At 38.9% G+C, this 17584-nt stretch overlaps 1 protein-coding gene across 1 annotated transcript in view; it reads left to right on the top strand.

The window, feature by feature from the left end:
* The window catches only part of bmpr1ab (bone morphogenetic protein receptor, type IAb), a 33386-nt gene that overhangs the window by 700 nt on the left and 15102 nt on the right, over positions 1–17584 (top strand). Inside the window, exons 2-3 of the mRNA XM_084433464.1 lie at positions 7959–8088; positions 16666–16913. Coding sequence (XP_084289590.1) covers positions 16841–16913 — 73 coding nt within the window. The 5' untranslated portion in view covers positions 7959–8088; positions 16666–16840. The remainder of the gene's footprint in view (positions 1–7958; positions 8089–16665; positions 16914–17584) is intronic.

Raw genomic sequence — 17584 nt, 5'->3', positions numbered from 1 at the left:
TTGCATTGACGATAGCTTACATAAAGATTATTATTATTATTATGTCAAAGTGTCCAATAACCAATTTCCCCAGAACTATGGCTATATTTCTTAATAACACAAGCATAACTAAATGACTACAACAATCCAAAACATTATATTTATTATGATTATTGCATTGACAACAATAATAATTACTATTGCTATTGTTATTTATGCAAACCTTTCAAAAAAAATATTTTGATCTTTGTTTTAGGCTCTACATTACTTTACTGTTTTTGGGTGCTGACATAAAATTATGCCATTTATCAATAGACCTGATATTAAAAAAAACATGAACTGATTAAGTTGAAAACATTGGTCAAACCAATTATCAACAACCAATCATTTTGTCTCATTTGTTGCACTTTTCCCTTAGTTGTTTTCTTATTGTTGAGTGTTTTTAAACTAACAATTTTGTAAGACTTCTTGGAAAAATGTTTCCACAATTCAATCAACTTTCTGTGTCAACTTTTAACACCCTTAACTATGAGCTATTGGTCTATAGTTTGGGATTTATGCCTCTCTTTTGCAAACTCTTTCAGGTTCTCCTGAGTTGTTTTAGAGGGACATTTCAAATAAAGTATAAATCTTTTTTTTTGGGTCCACAGCACCTAGAGAATGAACAGACCCGTGATTAGTCCCAGGGGTAATTAAACACGGAGACAGAGATAAATCTCGTACGTGGAGAGAGGCAGTTCTTTCCATATATCTTAATTTACCGTGGTATTGCTCTTTCAGATTTGTGGAGGGAAAAAAGTGCAGAAAACTCCAGATGAAAAACAGAGAACCTTTAGAGAGGGCCTGTGCTTGCTCTTGGCTCTTCTGAGAAGCCCTCTCTTTTTTTTAGTGGCAGTGTTCGGAAACACAAATAGACCTAATGCTTACAGTTTATTTTCCCTCTCTCTCTGTTGTCGTGAATACGAATAGTTGTTCATGTAAACACAGGGCACTTTCTGCTACTTAATATCCTGAAAGTCTTCGATTGTGGAGATATTGATATGAGATGTTGGCAAGTGTGAATAATGTTAATGAAGGAAGGCACACTGTTTTCTAAATGGGGTCTCCTTTTGCCTGCATTGGGCTGTGGTGTGACAAAACAAAATTCTTTCAACTCTTTGTTGTCTGAAGAAAGTTTTTTTTTTTTTTTTTTAGTTTAGCTTATGGTGTGAATCCTACTTTTGCATTTTAGTATAAATGCAAACATGCCAGTAGATTACAAAACATGATGCAAATGGAAAGACATTTGATGCCAATGGTTTGTGAGAATGAACAGACATGAGACAAATCTGTCTGACACAGATGTGAATGTGAATTCCTGTTTCAAGGGCTGGGCTGACCTTATAAACATGCTTCAGGTCAAGTAGTCCTATTTAAACAATCCACTGGATAATCATACGCATTAAATGTATGCAAGGACACAACAAATAAAGAGAGTTGTCTTATCTAACACCAACATTACAAAAAAAAACGAACCAGTATTTTTCCTCTTGTTTACCAAAACATCCCAACATATTTTTACTTGGGAAGCGATACTGCAAAATATATTGAGACCGGGCATTATGTGCAAGATGTGGGTTAAAAACAACGATGACCCCAGCAGCACCCCTCCCACTTCTTGCAGCAAAATGAAACCTTCAGCATTCATCTGAAATGCTCTTGCAGCCACAGGCCAGAAAAAGGCCTGTGCTCTGCTTGCAACTAAAATAGAAGGCCTGGAGTGGGAGGGGAAGAGAGAAACAAATCTAATTTTCTCCCTAAGAGCCAGGCTTTCTTTATTTATATATCGTTACGGCTGTATTTAAAGGAGAAATGGTGGCCCGCTTCCTCCATGCATGACTCGCTCTTTATTTTTCAGCCTGTGGGCCTTCGTCTGGCCATAGAAGAGCCTCTCCTTGGAAAGGGGGGAGGAGAGAGAAAGAGAAGAGGGAGGGAGAATGGAAAGGGGGGAAGAGAGAGAGTAAAAGAGTCAGGTTTCGGTCCCTGTGCGCTCTAAGCTGAATCAGACAAGAACGTTTCTTTAAGCAAAGCTGCTTTTAGTCTTACATGCTCTGATTTGCTTAAAGGGATCATTCACCCCACAAAAATGAAAATTCTGAAATCATTCACTCAACCTCAAGATTTTAGTCCAGATATTTAAAGTCAAAGGGGTCCAAAACAATATTAACCCCCACTGATTTTTATTATATGAGCAAAACACAAACAAGCATTATTAAATTTGATCTTTCATATTTTGAGTGTCATTAGGGTAAAAAAAGATGACAGAATGATCAATTATACATTTTTGGATGAACTAATCCATTTAAGACTCAGTTATATGGAGTTGCATGCAGTCTATTCAGTTTTCGGTTGTGTAATTAACCTTGGCTGTAATAAGACATGGTAGTGAAAAACCAGAGGAGTACTAGTTTCACGGCCTTGAATTGCAGAATGAAATTGAGTCTGGGGAGATTTTATCACTTTCTGCAGTAACAGTCAGCCTGTTTATTTCCCTTTTTTAGTGCATGGAAAGGTGGAGCACACGTCCCCGCTTGGTGAATCTTTTCTCACTAAATGTTATCTTCAAATCTTAATGAATGCCAAATCTGCAAATGGCCTATATGCTGTTGGCAAGTGAAGAATGATTCTTTTGAGAAGCTTTGAGAAAGGACAGAAGTTGTTTCAGGTTGAAATAACACGAAGAAATATCTTGTTTACTACTTCGAAGCGAAGCACATCTTTCATGCATGCAGGTTGAGTTCGTCATAATAATATTTGGCGTATGACTTAAAAGAAACTGCACAGAAAACACTTGTTGTATTTGGAAACTGCAACTAAATTGCACTTTAAGCCTTTTACAGCCTCATGTTGGGGTAGAGCTCTATGTAATACCTTTTTCCATGTCGCTCTCTTTATCTGTCTCTGTATAGAAAATGCCATGTCTTTCAGGAGCGTTTTGTTGTGACCACACAGAACAATAGAGCAGAGTTGGTTGTGGTTAGCTGAGCGTGCAAAGTACTCACACGTCCATTATTTGCTGTGCCAAGACCTCAATGTTGAGATCCACCATCTAGTTCTACTCCTTTATACCAATCCGGGACCGGTAGTGACTTATAACTAAAGCATGCCACTATGATCCCAGGGCTCAACGCTAAGGATTTTTTCAACTGGCCCCCGCCACAAAAAAAGTAATAAATAAATAAAATGAAATAGGCCTGCTTATTGTTTTAGTTGTTTTTGACCCAATGTAACCTTAATAAATAAGGTTATAACACCAAAACTACTAGTCTAACTCGTATACATTTTAAATATTGTTAAAGACAAGTAAACAGTCAGTTATAAAATAACTAATAATCATATTACGAGCAATAGTATATAGAACAAACAAACCAATTAAATAATGCTTTTCAGGTTTTTCAGGTAGGACCAATTCACGGATCCACTATACTGATACACATTTTCTTTCTCATATGTTTATGTTCACTTAAGCCATACTGTGTTTACTCGGATACTTGCCAATATGGGCATTTTGATATTTTTTTTTTTGTGTATATGTCCGTTCAAGCGCAAGAAGATGTGAAAGAGAACTTAATTTAGTATAGGGCTGGAACTAACGTTTTTTTTTTTTTTTTTGCCGATTAATCTATCGATTTTTTGGGGGGTCTAAACAATCTTTTAGGGTTAATCTATTGTTTATTTTCTAAATAGTCTATTAATACTTTGGTTAATTTACCAATAAATAATAACCTTTAGCCTAGTAATCTATGTATGAACTTTTACCTAATGATATTATCACAGAAGATAAGGTGTATGCAGTGTAGGCCTAATTAAGAAAGCTTTTTACCGTGGCTGCGTTCACAGTAATTTTTCGGGATTTACAGCAGAAATTTGTGTGGATCCTGAAATGTTATGTTCATGCCGGAGATTAAAGTAGAGGCTTGAATATGTTCATTCGGCTGTATGATCAAACAGCTGCAGTCACAACCACATTCTACTAACCTAACATGGCGGTGCCCATAAAACGGTGAAGTTTACAACGACTGACAGCGCATTATTAAATAAATGAGTCCAATCGAGGTGTGAGTTCATCCATTAGATATGTTAAATAACCAACAACAGTGTTAAATGCTTTGTAACTGGTTGCAGAGAGTACATTTGAGCGGTGTCTCACTCTCACAGCCTCACACCTACGGCAACTCATAAAAAGCAGAATGCTGTATAGTCGTATTAAGCGCAAAATATGGGACTGACAACATTATTCTAGTGCTGTTTAAAACTTCACTGCATTATTTGGATTTAATTTGGATAATTACAAAGTATTCCTTTTTTGAATACTGTTTTGATTGTTTGAGTATTGGATCTTTTCCCTCTGCTTTACATGGGCAGTTATATTTGACATTTTATTATGGAAAGAACTTCCCAAACCATGCCGTCTGCATTTTTGCAGCGTATTATGTCAGGTCTGAGATGTGTTTGGCATCTGCACAGAACCACACAACTATAAAGAGGGGCATTTCCAGAGTCTGACTCTCAGTCTGAACTTTGCATGTGCTCAGAGCACTGCTGAACCTGAACAAAACCCTCAATAAAAAAACATTCATTAGCACTGAGCCCTCCAGCAAGACACGTCCAGCCATTACAGTCAAAGAAAACAGGGTTTAATTTCTGCATACAGGTTAAATGCAAAGAACCCCAGGGTTTCGCAATAAGGATGCCCTTATGGCTAGGGGTCAATGTGAGAGAGTTTTGGAACAGTTAAGGATTCTATTTTGATTCTATTCTGCTCAAATGTTTGTATTGTTGTTCAATACTAATGTTTTGAATATCACGTGTCAGTCTTGAAAGCATAGATAGATAGAATGAGCTATACTGACTTTTATATGAATCAGAACAGAGAACTAAAGTGAAACCATGACTTTGAAAGCATGAAGTGATGCCTTGAATCACTTTGGTAATAAAAATAGAGTAAAGTGCAAGATGTGCTGCAGCAATCTGCCATCTCAATAACTTTATAATGAGAACACTATTGTTATAGAATGTTGTAAATTCGTTGTGTTTAATTTAGTTGCACGTCGTGTTTCAGCGTTGTTGTTACAGGAAGAGCGCATGCAAAACGGGAGTTATACATTCAGACAAGCACGCCAAGTTCACTTTCGCATTCGCGTCCTTTTGTGCAGATGTAAGATGTAATATTACTTTTGTTTTACATTGCAGATTCAAGGAGATATGGCTAGCTGAAGGTCTTATACAGCATCATGAGCTAAAGCCTACATATTGTGTTATCTGCTTAAGAGTCATAACCTAAATGAATGGAGAATGGCTGGTTGTAATTGAATGACTTCCTCCATAATAGGTCTCTGCTTTGTAGAGGAAATGAGTAAGAGTTCCTAAATGGTGAATATGAACAGATGTGTTACATGGTGGTCATCATCACTCAACTATTGTGAGCCCAGGGTTAATTATTGCCTTTCTTCTTTATACTTTGCCAGTCGCACATCTTAATGGACTGTTTTAGTGTTTCAGCACAAAAGGAAACATCCGGTGGTTGTTTGACTGATCACATTCGCATTTAGGCTTGGTATGATTATCTGGCTATTTTCAACAATATATTTTGGCTTTTTGCTCATTGGTGGTTTTAAATTGTGCTTGAAGCCTGTGGCTTTGACAGTAAACAAGTTTGCTGTCATCTCACAAAACTAAAAGTCCTGACAGAAAAGCTTAGCTGTTGCCATCCCACAAAGCTGAATCGTGACTGAATGCTCTTGTAAAAAACACAAACATTAAGGAATATCATAACCACAGTGCAAAAAGAATGAGTGGGTGCTTTGCAGGCACAGTTGAGTCCTCCCTCAAGGCATCTGTGTTCCCATCCACAGTGCCTCAGTGAACCACGCTAACCTTCTCATTTCATGGGCTTTAATTTCAATTAGCTATGGCTGATCGTTCGCTTTGATCGTATTAGTCTCCCCTCAGAGCCCCAATTGCTTTTTATACACCCTCGTGCTTTCCTGTTGGTTTTACTAAACCCTCTGGAATTAACAGCAGTGATGGAATCTTCATGTTTGATTTCCACTTCCTACAGCTGTCGCTCATCTTTCAGCACTGCAACAAAACAGTGTCACAAATCAAGTCGCATGTTTCTGGTCAAGAGTGTGGAGATGTGCATGCATACGCAAGCCGCTCTGATGTTCTGCACACTTCTTTCCTAATCTGAAGCTTGATTCTGTTGTTTTTGATGAGGCATATTTCAAAGATTATCCCTAAAGCTTCAGATTTGGGAAGAAGTCAACATTCCAGGACTTGGGAAATAAGTTGTAATCCTCTTTCTCAGTGAGGGCAATGGGGTCAAATCCTCCTGGCACCTGTGTGGATATGAATGTCTCAGGCTTGGTGACACTCTGTCTAAGAAGCATGTCTGCCCTGCGTTTGGCGCTAATCCACACACGTCTTAGTTCAGTTTAATCCTGGGATCTCCTTTGTGACATTTTCAGTGTTATTTAGTGACTTGCCGTGTTGATTTTTGACATGAACTTTCCTGACATCAAACAATTCCCCCTCTCAATTTCTCTCTCTTAAATTACCATTTAAGCTTCTATTTTTGGTGCATGGTTCAAAAGTCATATGGTTAAGTTTAAAGCGCCCATATCATACCTTGTTATACTGTATCAAACCTCACTTGCATATGTACTTTTAGTTTTCAAACTTAAGACTAAACATGGAAGTATAAATATGAAACTAATCTTAGGCTGCACAAGTGGTTTTTAGTGAGCAGTGTGGCATTTTATTTTTATACTTCTTTTTAGTAGCAGTTTAAAGGTAATTTTCAACATTTAGGGGGCTTTCACACTGGGCATGCTTGCTGAAGTCCGAATCTAAGCAGATAGTTCTCAGTTTCCCTCGAAGCGTTGGTCTGGTTTCACACTCAACTTGATTCTATTGAACCCAGGTGCATTTGCATTCATCTTATGTCACAAACGTGCACGGTGCATGATAGAAAATGGGACACGGGTCAATATATTTAGTTTTTTTTATTAATTTGGTGCTATTTGGTGCCGTTACATGTGTTTTGTTGAACTAATGACTAAAATGCATGCACCAGGTTACTTTACTTTCTGAATAAGTGCGCACTGAACAAGTCCGACTTGCTTTCACATTCACGCAAATCGCACCACTGTTCGAGTGCAACCGAACTCAGACCACCTCCTACAGGTAGTCTTGTGTTTGGTGCCCCAGTGCGCTCTCAGGTCCACTTGACAGCTTTTAATTACCAAATTTTTTATGTGAACTGTGCCCCGTTTCGAACTAAACTGCCATTGTGAAAGCACCCTCCAAGAACAATTCATCCATGTGTTTCTTGACCTCCTATTGTTTAACGCCGCCCCTCCACAATTGTCTGTAAGCTCGTGTTCATTTTTGAGTGCAGTGGCCATATCTCAAAATCCATTCAACAACTGATGCATATAACCAAGTCCCCGCCCTACATTGTTTCTTTTTTCTTTTTTGATAATCCAAAATCAAGTAATTCTGAAAATGCAAAAATTATCTCTTGCTAAGTTGTGATTTGGCAGTTGTTCAACTGTGACACACGTAAAGTGTCTTAAAGCAACTCATGAGAAAACAGTCAAGACTATTCTATTTTTTTTTTTGTTTACACACCAAAAAGTTACCAATGTATTTCTTTAACATGGTTACATTTTATAATTGGAATAATATAATGAACACTTTATATGAGATCTTTTCTTTTTTTTCGTTTCTAAATGTTACAAAATTGAATGAAAGGTAACCAGATTGGATTATTTTGCGGAGACACAATTATTTGACCAAGTGTAAATGGAGCCGTTTTAAGCTATCAGATAGCTATCAGATCAGTAAAAATGCATGAAGTGACCAGCTGTCAACAGGCCATTAGTTTTTCACCAGATTGTATAATCATCCTTTTTTTGCTCTCCATGTCTCTTTAGGTACTACAAAGGTTTTTCACGGGAGTTTGTGGCTTTACCTTGAGATACTGCTCCAGACAGTAGCCTCTTATTACTGACACTCATGAGTACCCCGGATCATGATGTACTGCCACACTTGCTACCCTGTGAGGTAAGAACCTGCTGCTTTTTGTTGCAGACTAGTGTATGATGCTCTCCTTTAATTTGATTGAATTTATTCCTTTTCCCTTTGATCTGTGTGTTTTTATACTTTTTCTCTTTTGTAAATCGTGGTCTGTCGTATATCACAGAAGCCTTTGTGAAATTAAACTGCCAGTAAATGGTTGGAGCGCTCGGCTCTGTTACCAGAGTGTCACCTCTTTTTCAAAGACTCACTCTAGAGCCAACTACATTAGTAAATGCTGCAGTTTTTCTTTACTTCCTCCAACTTTGGCTGTATTTTCGTAGGGAGAGAAGGAGCGTACAACAACCTTGATTACCGAAGCCAAGAGATTAACCCTTAACCCTGTCCCTGAGACAGACCTACACAATCAGCGGGTTTCCTGTCTCATAATTATTGGCGCTTGATTGGTCTGTCAGAGACCAGATCCCCCTGCAGCCCACCTTCACCGTTCCCCCCGCATTAATGACCCACGACATATGATGACCGTGTTTACATGCAGAACTCCATACCGCCACATAGACTGGATCACTGTTGGGATTTTCTCAGGTACATATGGGCTTTACTTTTGATTAGACTGTAGTACGAGTTTAGATGTCGCTTTGAGGCATGGGTCAATCAGTCTGTGATGTAGTGAGTTGTATGGACCTGGGATGTTTACATGGGGCTGCTGGGATGGATAGCTGGAGGGAGGGGCTGTTCCACTCAATTGCAGCCACATGTTTGCAAAGGATGTGGAGCTGAACGAGGCCGTGTGATCTGCCAGACTTTAAACAGGGCCTTCGCCTGTGGGCAGCTCTAAAGTTTTCCAGCGCGTTTCTCCAGCCTCTTCGTTACTGTGGTTTCTGGGCAAACACACTGCCCTGTTGCCGTACAATTTGGAATTCATAAACTGCACTCACACTGCCTGAGATTCCCATACAATTGCTCAGACAAATCCGTTCTTGTACTGACTTACACTAACACAGAGACCACACACATATAACTAAGTTACATTGAGATGGGGCATGGAATATTTCATATATGCAGTTGAACATTTGCAGAAAGCAGAAGCAGGAAAACTTTCAAACATGCACATGAAGCATAATGGAAAGTGACATTGTCAACTAACTCTGGTTTTTGTTTGTAATACTTTTACCACCTGTTTTATGTGGTCTGTCTGTGTGTTTTGACCTATTTATATACGTATCTGAATTTTACAGTGAAAAATATATACAGGATGCATGTATATTTTACAACTTATAACCATAGGCTATATTTCATCAAGGGATATGATGTTAATATACCTACTTAATGACCAAAATCTGCCTTTTTACCTTAAAATGTACAGATAACCACCATCATAATAATACATGTGGCACAATAGAAAGCCACATGATGAATCAGTGCATCGCTAGCAGCCTGTCCATAACACATGGTCAATACTCGTATATAGACGGTGCACAGGGTCGTACATGCAAGTGCAACTTCACAAAAAATAAACAGACTGGCATGAATTCAGTTAGACTAAATGGTTTACATTTTAAAATGACAGAATATTGTTTTATTCCGACTAAAATCGAACTTTTTAAAGCGAATGTAAACAAACTGATTGTTGGATCTGGGATCAAAGTGTCCAGATGTCACTCTTTAACTGGAACAAAGGCTTTTACTGCTCTTCCTGCTGCTGTAATTAGGTAAACTCAATATGAAGTTGTAAAATGACAGACATTTAGTAGTTTAACAGATTGGCCTATTTATGTTGCAGCATTTTGGAAAATATAGGAGAAGTTCATTGGATCAAAGGCTTAGTTAGTTTATCCAAACTGGAAATTCTGTCATCATTTACTCATCCTCATTTCGTTCCAAACCTTTATGACTTACTTTCCTCTGTGGACACAAAAGAATATCCTGAAGATTCTATACAATGAAAGTCAGTGGGGGTCATTGTTGTTTTTTTGGACCCCATTGACTTTCATTGTATGACCAAAAACTGCTGAAACTTCTTTTGTCATAGAATAAAGTAAGCCATACAGGTTTGAAATGACATGAGCAAATGATAAGAGAAGTTTCGTTTGTGGTTGGACTATCACTTTAAAAGCATGGAGTTTTCTTAAAAATGTGCTTGCTTTAATTCGGATACTCTGGACTTGTTGTGTACATGAACCATCCCAGAAGCCTCAAGCTGACGTTTTCCGCTTATACCAAACTCCCTCTATGGGGCAGGAAGATCTCAGGCAGGAAGAAAGCTTGCCACAGATGATAAAACCTCTTTATCATCCCACGGCCATGACATTTGTGAGAAGGTAATGGAAAATACAGCACCTCTTTCATTTCTGTGTCATGCCCCAATGCCTTTTGAGAAAAAACAACTCAAACCTTGGTGCTTGAAAACAACCATCACCCCACAGCGATAAGAAAAAAAGATCTTCAGCAGTGCCATAGTATGTCTCTCCAATCTATGTGGATAAGAAAGAAAAAATAGCATCCTTTTAAACAACTTGTGGCAGACATCTTGATTTGTAAGCTGATGCAGGAACAGACATTCTGGCAGCACGAGCTCTGCAGAGTGTGAAAATGATCTGTTTGATACAGAGGAACCTCCTGCCGCAGCCATTAAGCGTCCTGCCTAGAGAATTGGAGACATCGGAGACCCCTGCATGAAGTGCACTTTTATGCTTTGCTCATCAGGGCAACGTCCTTCAGCTCAAAACAATTTGCACTTAGTGTTTTTGGGGAAGGGGGCAATGTCACATTCAGTTGCCTGCTGGATGACATGTGTTTCTATACACAGTGGGACTAGCCACTTAGTAAAATGGATTTTGTTCTCCGTGTCCAAAAGGAATTGGCTTGCACAGGTCCACACTGTGGTCTGTGATCTGTCAGACAGGATTTCACACTCATAAGACGTGTAGATTAGGGAACTCAGGTGACCATCCCGGGGTAGAGAACATAACTTTCTGAATCAAAAATCGTCCTAAGTACTAAGAGAAGTACACATGCTTGTGGCTCCTGCAGTTTCTTCTAGCCCCACAAGTCTTTTCAGTTTGGAAGTATTCAGTGTTTCTACTTGTAAAAGCTTGGGTCAGTGAGATTTGTTTTCTCCATTTCTTATCAATTTAGAAAAATGTTCAACAATGATGCTGCTTTATTTTTATTTTTATTAATGTAAAGTTCAAAAGAACAGCATTTTATAGGATACATTTTATATATAATCTGTATCTAAATGTTTTTATTGTCACTTTTGAATAATTTAATGCGTTCATTCATGCTAAATAAAAGTATTAATTCTCGTACAAAATCTTACTGACCCCATATTTTGTATAGGAGTGTAACAATGTAATGCAGGACATTATTTTGTTCAATTCTGTCTAATTTCCAGCAGAGCTGATCTGTGATTGTTGAACTGAGCATGGGCGTTCTGGTGTGTTGTCCAGAACTGGACCACCCTACCATATGTCTCAGTGACGTGAAGCCCTCTATGGAGAGCTAGGCTACATTGGTCGTGGAATGTGCTGGAGCGTGTGCATCTGCTTAAACAAAGCCTTATTTTCAGCTCAATGTTGTAATTACAGACTAGAATGAATCTAGCCGTCTTCTGAACCCACAGCAGCCTCTGCGCAAGTTTCCCAGGATCTGCCCAGGGCTTGTAAGTCCAAACAGAGAGTGTTTACAGCAGTAAATCTGAGCCACCATTAACACAACTTCTCTCAGACATGTTTACTTACTTTTAGAAAAGTGTGTCTTCCATGTGAGGAAATCTTATGTTTGTAAAATTACATTGTGTTGGAATGAGATGCTAGCATTAGCAGCATTCCCACTGGTGTTGAAGTGAGACTAGAGAAATGGGTCTCTCTGGAAGCGGTCAGTCTCAGCGCAGCTTGTAGTCTAGTACTCGTCTAGACATATGGATCGATGGGAGTTGGACTTAGCCTACTCTTTTTCCTACGAAGAGGAAAAGTGGATTGTAATTTTGTTACATTTGTGTACTGAAAAAGAAAACTCATCAAATAATTTTTTTCCTATTTTAATAAGTTGTATCGGTGTTATTTGTGTATATTAAAACTAAGTTAAAGTATTTTTCTGTTAAAATGATATATATTTTAATGTTGTGTATTTATGATGATTTTGCTGTTACAATAAAATGTAAAAAAATAAAATAAATTGCTAACAATATAGAATGAGTAAGTGTTTGCAAACTGTAGACTGGTATTGTGTGTCAGCCAACATGAATAGATATGTAGTTCTGTTTCATCTAGACACTCAGTAGTAAAAACCAACTACCAACTCCACGTGGGTGATTGGTAGAGCAACACGACCTCAATAGACTACGCACACCATCATCAGTGTGTTCTTGAACCCACGACTGTCTGGATAGAGCCCTGCGTCTGTTGCCACAAACCTCCGCCCTCGTTTCCATCCTTTCAACTTTCTGCACTTTCCACTCGATTTCTCTTTTGTAGATGTACCCACAAAAAGATTCATTTTTACCCACCTGCACTTTTTTTGGGTATCAAGGCAGATACAGTAAGTTGTACCTAATAACCCCCTTTTATATTTCCATTAGAGTGTTGTGTGTCTCTTGAGGGTTGTTCAACATCCAGTATACAAACCAAAGACTGGCTGTAGGTGTGGAGAGAAACTGAAGGCAGGCTGTGAGAGGGCTGTGCTGGTAGCAGAGCGTGACTGAGATATTGGAAGAGGACTACAGGGAATGATAGATAGAGGAGGGCAGAGAGGGGGAGGAGGACAGGAGAGAAGAAGTGCAGCAGGAGGTTTGGTAGGGGAGTGCTCTGCAGGAACGTTTCAGTATTCTTATGGTAATCCAGCCTTGGATGAGCCTCAGAAGCAGCCAAGCAAACAATGAGAGTGGAGCCAGGAAGTCTGCTCTCCCTGCTGGCCGGCGTGACTTGAGAGGCAAGAGCTGCCTGTAAGGAGGGGCCCCCAGGAGGGGCCAGGGAAACGCATGCCAGCACACATATCCACATACCACATTTACTCAATCTACAAGTTAGAGAGCATGGCTGGCGTTGGTGAAAAGCATGTTTGTGTTGTTGTTTGCGTGTGCTGTGATGAGAGGGTTTTTCTGAAGACTGTATAGAAATGGATGCATTTCAGTTCTGTTATCATTACTAGCACAGTTTTGGTGATGTACTTTTGCCATTGCTTTTAAGAGATTATCATTACATATGCTTTATAAATCAGTACCATATTGGTTATCTGCTGATATTAGAGGGTTTTTTTTCACTATAGGTCGATATTGGTTACTGAATTGTGTATACTCATTTAACCTGTTTTTTCAATTTAGATTACTTTTATCATCATCGAATGCTCCTTTAATAATGTTTAAAAAGTTATAATATAACCATAATATATAAAGTTAATTTTTTTTTAAATATTAAGTGAATTGTCCATGTTCTTTTCCTGTTCTTTTGCTCTGTGGTTTTTGTTTTCATGTAAGGCTCTGGGTTTGAATGCATTTCTTCAGTGTGCACCGATCAAGACCACAGACTTAACAGGATCTCGGGTGATCCCTTTAGTTGTTCATCTCACCTGCCTTTCCAAAACCTGTCTGAAAGGGGATGTTTGGCGTCTTGTGGTTATCCATTTATTCTATGAAATGGACTTAGCTGGAAAAACAAAGATATTCAAAGGCCCTGTCAAAGCAGCATTATCTTTAGGGAAACGAGTGACACAGCTCGCTCTGTTCTTCCTCAGATTTCTGTCTCCACAGTGACTTCCCTTTCAAGCATCATATGATTGACGACTGTGGGAATGCCTTCCCAGAAACCACACGCCATGCCTCAGTGATTTGCTATAAGGTGTGGTCATTCTATATGGTGGCTACAGTTGCTTTACCTTTACCCCCATCTCTCTGGTCTTTCATCCATTCAAAGGAAATTAATGAGGAGCTTTCCTCTGAAAGAATGCTCAGTGAGACTATAAATTATGCAATTTGGCTGCACAACTCCATGGCATCTTTGCCTTCTGATTTAATAGTGGTCCATCTGCTGCAGGGATTTGCTTTGTGCCAGTTTTCAAACTCTGTTATTGTACTACCACATTGGTAGTAATTCTAGTAGTTCTTAACTAGAGCAAATTGATTTTCCAAACCATGCCTTTATGTGATTTGGATTGGAAATCATTTAAATCATTTCTGAAACATGAGATTTGTTTTTATGAGCTATTCATTTTTTTCTTTTTCTTTTTTCTTCTTTATGCTATATTATTTGTGTGCTGTGACTGTGATGGGAATGATCTTGCTGACAAATGTAAGTGTCAGGGGCCTCAAGATAGGATTGTTCTTTCTCCTTAAGCACACTTCCTGTCCTCAGGCCCTGAAGCTTTCCGCACTGACTAGTCCTGGCATTCTTTTACTAGTCTTTGGCCTTTATCTCTCCTATGGTGAAACTACAAAGGGATTCTGGTTGTTTACAGGCTTTAGAGGTACACTATGTAACATTTTGGCCCTCTAGCAAAATGCATGCATTTTGCGGAAGAACATTGTTTTGGTTGTGCTTCGGCTCTGCATGACTGTGCGGATGAATATGGTTATCCTACTGCTCATAAAACATTCACTACTAAGCTTAAGATATAAACAGTTTAGATGGAAAGGATCTTTAGCTGACTAGCTGAAGATGTTATAGTAGCAACGGCCATTAACAGACACTAATTCCTTGAAAATAAATCCCAGCACATCGCGTAAAGTTCAACTTCTGTAGGAATGGATTGAAAATGCTTGCTCTGCTCCACGCCAGTAGACACGCACCGTGAGAGGCCTTCGGCCATCACGCTTCTGATATGAACGCTCTCATTCATTGATATGGACAGTGAAAAAACACGTGCTGTTCACGCTTCGGTGACGCTAGCGATGTGAAACTGTTTAAAACAAAGACTTTGGTTAACCTTTGAAAGTGCGATCATCACACTGCAACATTCAAATCTGCGTTCGCGCTACCGCTGATCCGGAGAGAGCAGCTGCCGTTTAAATGTACAGTATGAAGCAGCTTCACAAACAGTGTTTTCAACCACACATTAACGTTATTTATGTGTTACAAACATTTAAATAAAACAGGATAAAAGTTTATAGTTTGGGTATAAACACAGTATTTATCAAAATAAGGGTAATTAATTTTTTTACAAGTATTTTGACAATAATATGTATTGTATTGCTTATCGTTACGGCAGGAGTTTGCGACAAGTGAGTGTTTAAAAAATCAGTCATTAAATCATTAATTTAAAAGAGTTATTCACAAATGCTGATTCATCCAATGATGGCATTCAAATTATTTTTTACTTCATTCAAATGAATATATCTTTTAAATAGACTAAAGCAATGACCATTTTGCTGTTGCTTGGCCCTCTGTAATTATAAAGCTGGACCACCAATCACAGAACTGAAAGCATTGTGTGGAAAAACTCTTAATATGGAGAAAAAATCTACACAACACAAACTGAATAGGCAGATTTGAAGGGTTTATTTCCTCAAAAAGATTTAGATGTTTATTTTCAATTTATGAATTTCCAAAATACAAAAGTTTATTACAAAAGTTTTTACTTTTTAAACTATTATTAAAAAGTTTGAAAATATTTTTGATAAAGAATTGCATTTATTAAACATTCTCTTTTGTGTCATTGTTTTTTCTTGTTTGCTAAGAAGAAAAGCCTTTGTGTACATTAATTGTACTCCCTGTGAACTGGCTTCTTTTTTTTTTTTATACCAGAGATGGGTTAAGTTGTTAACCTGTTGCAGGTCGTATCTCTCCATCCCTTGCCCTGTGGTCCTGTGTGGAGAGGGATCCAGTCTTTCTTAAGGGGTCCCAGTGAGCCAGGGGAGCCCCGCCTTTTGTTTCCCCATTACCCAGGAGTCAGGGAAGTGTGAAAAGTAGGGCGCAGGTCGGGGCTCTTTGTCCCCCTTGGCCAAATGAAAAGTGACAGACACCGGCCCCCTCTCTGTGCCTGTTAATTCAGGCCCCCAGTCCTGCAGAGCCTCTGGGAGCCACTAATTGCATCGAGACAAGCAGGAGCTAAGAGAGAGCAGACACATTATGTTATTAACGCTGGACAGAACCCAACACCAGCCATTTGAAAGGGACACTCCTTAAAGGGATAGTTTACCCCCCAAAAAATTTAAATTCTGTCATGATTTGTCATTTACTCACCCCCATTTTGTTCCAAACTTGAATGTTACAAAAGAAGATATTTCGAGGAGTGTTGGTAACAGTTCTGATGACCATTGGCTTCCATTAGATGGACAAAACAGCACTTTCTCAAACTATCTTCTTTTGAATTCCACAGAAGAAAGGTTTAGAACAAAATGAGTGAGTAAATGATGACAGAATTTTCAGTTTTGGGTGGACTTTCCCTTTAGGCAGCCTTCCAAGACTTGAGAGCCGCCATTCCACATCTCCACTCTGATACAGGGTCAGGGGTCACGCTCTCACGTCACAATGCTAAGATGGAAGTGCAAAGGAATTTTAATACCACCTCTGTCCTTTCTTGCTTGCTTGCTTTCTGGCACTGTGGAAGGAAACATGTCACGATGATGGATCTGAAATATTAATAAGTGTTCCTCTCTCTTCATTACAGGGTCTTAAACAAGAGGAAGCTGTAAAGAGGCCTTGAAGTCTTCATCACGCTAGCATACTCTTCTTCAGTCTACTCGCGTTCATCGCTAATTGGTCACTTCGTTGTCTTAAAAGTGGCAGAGTACGACACAACCAAGACAGCCATACAGCTTTGTAGCCAACATCAAGCCAACATCATGAAAAGCACCTCCATGGTCGTCTTATTTGCCGTTTTGGGAGCTGCCGTCCTCCTCTCACTGCCAGCTGAGGGTAAGACAGTTTGATTATTGTAAAGTGTCTACACTTGATCATTTCTTCCTTCTCAGTGGCCCATGCAGATGACAGTAGATGCAGAGAGTGTCTGTTTTGAATCGCAAACACCTATAGTAAACAAAAATGTGTTTTTTGTTTGGTTTCGTTTGAGTGAGGGAAGAAGGCGAAAACTGGAGATGACTAAAAGGGTCATCTGTTTTGTTTCATCTGGATGTACAATAGAAATGCAGCAGCAATTTATAATACAAACCAGCAGGAGAATTGATTTTGCCGTATTTGGATGAGACCCAGTGTTTGCAGAAGCCTCACTGCCTGTTTTAATGGATGGTGGCCTTTAAAAACATAGCAGGATAATGGCATCACTTTTTATTCTCATCAGGCCCCGAAAGAGTCCGTCTCTTCACATTTGCGATGCATTAGCGAACAAACACTATCTGCCAAGATATTCATCTGAATTACATTATTTAATTTTATTGATTTGATGCCCTTATGATCTTCTCTCATATGGTTCTGCAGTAATGGAGACTTTGTCTCCATTTCAGGTAAATGCAGACATGAGGGACTGCACACTTCTTTTCTCTCAAATGACTCGCATTATCAGAATGTAATGGCCCCCGTTAGAGACTGTTGTGTGGCATTCATGTAGTCTTTAGGTAGTTCATTCATTT

Source organism: Rutilus rutilus (assembly GCF_951802725.1).
Source record: "Rutilus rutilus genome assembly, chromosome: 16".
Taxonomy (NCBI): Eukaryota; Metazoa; Chordata; class Actinopteri; order Cypriniformes; family Leuciscidae; genus Rutilus; species Rutilus rutilus.
The sequence above is the reverse complement of the archived record's forward strand: the minus strand, read 5'-3'. Positions and strand labels throughout refer to the sequence as shown.